We start from the raw sequence: 6,891 nt of genomic DNA on the forward strand, positions 1-6,891 counted from the left end.
AGGCTAGCCAGAAATATGTCCCCTGCTCTGTGAGCCCCGCCTTGCTGTGGGTTAAGCATGGTCTTTTCTGACAGTAGTTCTGGGCTACGCTCCTGATGCCCAACTAGAAACCTGTGTGCCAGAAGTCTCCTTTTATCATAGGAGAAGGGTGGTCCGGGAACCGGAAAATTGTCCCGCAGAGGAAAGGAAAAGAAGGCCCATCTACAGGCTGTCTTCAAAGGTTATCTCATTCCCTCCTTGAAAGCCTGTGAGGTGTCATCATCCTCTGTGTCCAGATCAGTGATGGCGAACCTATGACATGCGTGTCAGAGGTGACACGCGAACTCATTTTTTTGGTTGATTTTTCTTTGTTAAATGGCATTTAAATATATAAAATAAATATCAAAATTATGTCTTTGTTTTACTATGGTTGCAAATATCAAAAAATTTCTATATGTGACACGGCACCAGGGTTAAGTTAGAGTTTTTCAAAATGCTGACACGCCGAGCTCAAAAGGTTCGCCATCATTGGAACCCGAGGTTCAGAGCGGTGAAGTGACTCACCCAGGGGCACAAAGCCACCAAATGGTAGAGCTTGTGTTTGCATTCAAATTTGCTGGGGGGAAGGGGAGTGGGGGTGGGGATGGAATCAGAGAGAAAAAGGAGGGAGGGGCAGTGCAGGGTCAACAGTTAGCCCTACAAGCCCCCCGCTGCTGCTGAGGATCCCAGTAGCCTCAGGAGCCTGGGCCAGTCCTCTGGCTGCCCGGAGCCTGGGCCCTGGGTTTTCTCCTTGCCTGTGGCAGGAAAGGTTGCTGGGCAAAGGCAACAGGCTGGGGGAGCAGAGGCCCAGAGAGGGGCAGCTGGCCAACGTCACAGGGCAAAGCCTGGCAGAGCCAGGTCTGCTGACTGCCGGCTCGTGCTGTCATCCTGTCCTCTCGGGCCAGAGAGGTGCTCCCAGAGGGAGGAGTCGGACGCTCCAGGCTATGCGGTCATCTCAACCTGGGTACCAGGGTTGGGAGCACAGTCCGGGGCAGGTCCATCCTCGCTCTCTCACTGGTCGTGCACTCAGGATCCAGGGAAACCCAGGGTCCTCGGGGGCTTGGAGACGGTTGGTAGAGCGAGGGTGCCTTCCTCCCACGTGGGACCGTCTGAGTGCATGGGCAGCTGCACTGAAGCTGGTCCAATTTGGAACCCGAAGCAGCCAGAAGGGGAGGGTGAGCTGGGCCCTGAGAACACAAGTTGTGGAGTATCAGTGGCCTGCAGGCAGCTCCTAGGCAGCCTCCACTGCCTGGTGGCAGCCTCTGAAGATGGGCCCAGGGAAGACTGGAGAACCTGCCAGCCTGAGCCCCTGAGCCATTATAGGGTCCGAATCGATGGTGATGGTTTCGGGACTGGTGCCCAGGGTGGCTGCAGAGGGCGATCCTGAGCTGCCCCAGCTGTGGTGTTTATTCAGAGGCCCTGTTTGAGGTGGAGAACAGGGACTCTGTGGGCTGGAGCCCCACAGTCTAGACGGAGTTATGATCTCGGTTCCCTCTGTACCTGTGGCTTGTGACCTGGGAGTGCATCCTCCGAGCTTCAGAGGAACCCGGAGGGCTGGTGAAGGGAGCTGTGACCACTGACTACAAATTTGGCCGTGGAGGAGCTGATGCCAAGTTGGCTGGCAAAGTGTCTGGGTGAGATGCCCAGGCAGCTCCAACAGTTTGGGGGGCTTGCCATCTGCTCAGCCCTGTCCACCTGCGGTCAGGGCTGGAGGACAGGGCTGCACCCTGACTGTGGGAGGGGGAACTGTATGCAATCAGATGCTAGCAATGGGTCTGGTTCCCACTGCTGCTTAAAGGGCCAGTGTGGGGTGCACCATGCCATACTGCTTCCTGGGCATGGGTCTCCGCGCATAGTCCCTCTATCTGGCACAATGCCTGCCCCTGCTATATATAGGGAGGAGCTCAGAGCCAGTGAAAGAACTACAGCCCCACTGAAGGCCCTCAGGGAGCCCTGGGGCCTGGAGCAGGCTGCCGATCTCCCCAGAAGCTGAGGGTGGCAGCCTCAGAGTAAGAACCTGGGTTCTCCCTCGGTTCCTTCCCCCTGAGATCCATGTAGACAAAAGGCAAGAGAGAGACTCCTTTGAAGGGAAGGAGCAGGGATATGGTTTCTCTCCCTCTGGCCTCAGGGAGACAGGTTTGTGCCTCTGGGCTGGCTGGGAGGGAGGCAATGGCAGGAAGGAGGAGGCCAGACAAGACACAACCTTGAGAGTCGCTGCGCTGCGGGAGAGGGGGCCAGAGCTGGAATGTTTGCTCAGCGTCTGGCTCTTGTCTCCATGACAAGAGGACCCACGCCTGACCTTCAGGGTGGCAGGCTCTAGTTAACGGGTCTGCTCTGGCTGATGCCAGTTTTCTGGCTCCTGGTGAGGTTCCCTGGTTGGACACCCTCGCAGCCCACACACCCCTTTCTTAGACACAGAGACAGAAAACCCAGATGGACACCGGATGGACAAACACACGCTTCTCCCCTTTTCCGTACCTCCTCCCTCTCCACCAAAGAGCCTTTTACAGAATGTTCCACCCCTCCCGTTGTGTGGGAGGGCTGTGCAGTGTGTGCATTTGGTGCGCCCGCCTGCAGGCTGAAGTGTGCGAGGTGGCTGTGTTTGTGTGTGCCCAAGTGTGAAATCACACCCGCAGGGGTCCTAAATAGAAGGGAGGAAGGGCAGCCAGGGAGGCCAGATGTCCTGGCAGTGGGCCACTCCAGCAAGCCTGCACATCTGGAATGAGACACCCCCACCCCCTCCCACCATGTCCCAGACAGCATTTGGCACAGGATACTGGCTGTAACACTTTCGGTTTATTGGCTGGGATGCCCTGGTTGTGGCCGACCAGCCACTGGGCCTGAGAGAAGGCCTGTCTCCTTCCCCACCCTTCCCCTTCCGCTCCCCACTGTGCTCCCGTGGGACGCGTACGGAAACTCATGCCCCAGGAAACAGTGGGAAGTGGAGGCTCAAAATAAAACCAAGTGAGGCCGGGGAAGGGCCGGGACACGGATATTACAATGAAGATATGCACCAGCTATACACAATCCAGCACGCAGAGGTGGGCAGGACAGGTAGGAGGGTCCCGCTGACAGACCCTCCCCCCCGCCGGCCGGCCCCCACAGAGGAATGGCCACTTCAAGTGTCTCAGTGAAAGCTCTGGCTCCCCGGCCCTGGGCCCTTGCTCAGGTAGGGCCAGCGGGGGAGGGATCTGGGGAAGTGGCTCATGAAGGAGTCCAAGTCCCTGCCTCCTGAGGACAGCCGCATCCAGACCATCGGAGGGTGGGGACGGGTGCTCCCACTGTCCAGTCCAGGTGACAGGGGCAGCGGTCACTTCCTGCTGTGCAGTGTGTCCTGGAACTTGGTGCTGGTGTAGCGCAGGTGGAAGCCTTTTTTGGTGATGGTGTCGTCGGAGTGGAACCTCACCAGGACAGAGTCTCCCGCCGAGTACACCTCCTCAGGGGGCTGACGGAGGAAGGGGATGTGTGAGGCTGAGGACAGGCCAGGGCGGCGGTTTTCCCTCCCTACGGCCCTCTGCTCTATGGAAGGCAGGCTCCGACTTCCACCAGGTCCCCCGACCCCTTGAAGAAGGAGACTCTTCTAGTGGCCGTTTAAGGGGTGCCTGGGGGAAGGGAGAATGCAGGGGGCAGAGGAGCTTGTCTTAAGTCCAGAGTAAAACGTCCATTCTCAACCGGCTCTGTTACTAACTAGTTCGTTGTGAAGTTTTGGCAGTGTACTACCTTTCGGGACCTTGCTTCCCATAAGTACAAATAGGACCAAAGGCTATCTGCCCTCTAAGCCTAGAAGGTCTGGGGGAGGGGGCACATGAGCAGGTGGCTGTGGAGGGTTCTGCAAAGGAAGTAGATTCTCTGAGTGGCTGCCTTCTCGCTGCCCAGCTGTCTCCTGGAGAAGACTGGACAGCTGGGTTCCCCGGACCTGGCTCGGCCAACTCCCAGCCCCCTCCCCCACTTCTGGCCATCGTCAACGCCAGGTGATGCCCCTTCCTAGGCTCCTGCCAGCCCCTCCTCACCTCTGTACAGACCCCCAGAGTGAGAGCCACCCGTAAAGCATCAGCACACAGATGCCCTGCCCTGAAGGCGTAGGAAGGATCATTTCTTAGAACCTTAGGGACATTTCTGGCAACCATGCCAGGAAGCCCTGATGGGATTGGGCTCCTTCCCCAGGTCCCCACCTGCTAGCTTCTGTCTGTGGAAATCTCTGGAAGAAGGCACCTAGGGCACCCGAATGTGCCAGATCAAGGAAGTGACAAAGGCCAAAGTGTATGAGGGGTGCCCGTTTGGCAGCCAGGGGACTCCCGAGCCTCTAGCAGGGCAGGCAAGGGGACTGTGTGCCCCGCTTCCCGCTCCACCTCCCGACCCCTCACCCTGCCCAGCCCTTGCCATTCAACAGGCTGAAGCTCTGCTCGAAAGGAGACTTGCCACAATGTTGGGTCCAGCGGCTGCTCCAGCTCTGGGAAGTTCACCCTTCCTGGGGCTCCCAGGTGGCCTGGAGCACGGCCCTGAGAGGCGGGGACCAGGAGGTGATGGGAGGACAGTCTGGGTATGCGCATGAGGTGAATGAAGGGAAAAACTCTGAAGGAGGACAAGATTAAAAAAAGAGAGAGAGTGAAGGAGCCACAAGCTCTGACTGGGGAACATAGGTCCACCTTTGTGGTTTTCCTGTGGCCTCAGTTAAAACCCTATCGAGCACACTATTGCCACTGCCTCTAAAAGGCCAAGAAGTGGTGCTCAGGGCCTGCTTGGACAGCAGCAGCTTGGAACCACTGTCCTCTCACCAAGAAGGGAAGCTGGCCATGCGAGAGGAGGGTGTTTTCGTGGCTCAGCCTGAGCGGCTGGTCAGCACAGCTCACTTAGGCGCTGGTCCCTGGCTCAGGCCCCCACCTCTGAGTCCTGGTGAGCTGCCTTGGGCTGGAGCAAGGGATGGGGTTGGGGCATCCTCCTCCCCAGGTGCAAGCTACGGTGGAGGCCCAGCCAAACTGCGGAGGCTTGAGTCAGGGCAAGGCCCATCCCAGAGGCTGCAGGAACCTCTGTTTTGCCCTAAAAGGACCCGTTGTCCCGGGTGGGGATGGCCCAGCGTAGGGCAGGCCTCTGTGATCAGCCAGCCAGCAGGTCTCTGGGCCTTGGCCAAGGGCCAGTAAAGGCTGCCACCCACCATACCGGCACCCCACGCCTGCAGAGGCACTGGGCCTCTGGATTGGGCGAGAGTGGGACCTCACCCCGGAGCCACAGTAGCGCCCCAGCCTGGGGGCTGTGCTGTCGTAGCCATCAAAGAGCTCCATGTAGTCGTAGCCACAGTCTGTCTCCTCTTCCACCTCGAAGGTCTGGAACACGAGCTCCACACCGTAGCCTTCCTCTGCCACGATGACCCACTCGCAGTCCACCCCCCCGGGGTAGTTGTTGTCGCCAAACTGGGCATGGGAGTAAAGATCCTTGGACTTCACCTCGGCTCGCACCTGGCCTCCGCACTCTGTGGGGACAAGATGGGCCATGACTCGCCGAGCTCGGCCGCGGCGGCCTGCACCCCACCACGCAGGCCTCCAGGCCGGCTGCAGGCCCTGCGAGGCCGCATGGCTAGGGAGGGCTGGGTTTGGGCCTGGCTCAGGACTTGGCCCAGAGCATGGGGGCCGGGGGTGCACAGGGTGGGGCGGCTCAGAGCAGAGGCGTGGTGGAGGGCATGCTTGTTGAGAGGGGACATGGCTAAGTCCTCCAGTTGATGGATGTCATGGAAGAATGTGGGCCTGCGCTGCCAGATTCTATTCTTAAGAGAGAATAGGATCATCCAGATTTTATGTGAAAACTCCTGATTTTTAAATGTTGGCTCACATTTTTAAAAAACACAGTGTGGGCCAAGCACTCTGACGGCCAGATGGGGTTCCGGGCCTCTAGCCTGCGACTTCTGTGCTGGGAGGGGAGAGCATGCAGGGCAGGGCCACGGGCAGCTACCTCCTCCGGACGCCCTCTGGCCTCCAGGACACCTGGTGCTCACCCTTCCCTGTGGGGTGGGGCCTGGGGGGAGGCCTGGGGCAAGGACTGAGCTGAACTATGGAGGGGGGACTGTGACACACCCGCTCTGGAGAGACCCCAGCAGGTGGCTGGAGACCCACAAGGAGCCTACAAAGCCCTGATCCATCGCCCTGGGTCTGACAGACGTTCTAGGCCTCCCACGACTGGCCTCCAGCCTTTCTCTGCAGCCAATGCCCCCACTTCACTGCTGGCCTCACACATCCTTGCTCTGGCCAAGCTGAGTGATCTGCTAGCACCTGTACCCACTCAGAGCGGCCTGGGCTGGGCTGGGCTGGGCTCCTCCCCTGTGACCCACCAGTCACACCCTGAGCGATGCCCTTATCATGTTTTGTCTCCTGCTGTAATCACCTACGCAGTCCGCTGCTCTCCTAGACTGCGAATTTCTGGGGTGAGTGGGGTGAAGGGCTCAGGTCCGAGGCATAACCATTGTCCCATAGCCTTCTTGCTCATGACCAGAACTCGGTAAATGGTTGTTAAATAAACGAACAAATGAACACAGAGGAAGCCCTTCAAGGGCTGAGTTGTTTGTCTGCTTCATACGTTTTGTGACCCGCACTTAGAATGCTGCCTCATACATGTTACGTGTTAGTAAGCAGGTACTGAATGAATGAAGAGTGAATTTGGGGACAAAGTCCAGTGTCCTAGCACTGGGAAATCTGGGGATTCCCTCCCCGACCCGGATTCCCTACCTCCTGTCGTCACTGCCCTCCGAAGGGCCACCTCCCCAGCCCCCAACCAGAACTTCCTCTTCCTCGCCCAGGAGGCTCCCTCTCTGCTCCTCTGGCCTAGTCCTCAGCACACACCGTCTCTCCAGGCAGGCCCAGGCTCGGTCTGCCTTCACCGGCTCTT

The 6,891-nt window shown here is 58.7% G+C and overlaps 1 protein-coding gene across 1 annotated transcript in view; it reads right to left on the bottom strand.

Moving 5' to 3' along the window:
- Nucleotides 1–2,794: 2,794 nt before the first annotated feature.
- BMP1 (bone morphogenetic protein 1) overlaps nucleotides 2,795–6,891 on the bottom strand; it is a 34,053-nt gene continuing 29,956 nt past the window's right edge. The window contains exons 19-20 of the mRNA XM_006778382.2: nucleotides 5,235–5,485; nucleotides 2,795–3,463 (exon numbers count right to left, since the gene is read on the bottom strand). Of these exons, the coding sequence (XP_006778445.1) occupies nucleotides 3,329–3,463; nucleotides 5,235–5,485 (386 nt within the window). The 3' untranslated portion in view covers nucleotides 2,795–3,328. The remainder of the gene's footprint in view (nucleotides 3,464–5,234; nucleotides 5,486–6,891) is intronic.

This window comes from Myotis davidii, unplaced genomic scaffold (assembly GCF_000327345.1).
Source record: "Myotis davidii unplaced genomic scaffold, ASM32734v1 scaffold448, whole genome shotgun sequence".
Classification (NCBI taxonomy): Eukaryota; Metazoa; Chordata; class Mammalia; order Chiroptera; family Vespertilionidae; genus Myotis; species Myotis davidii.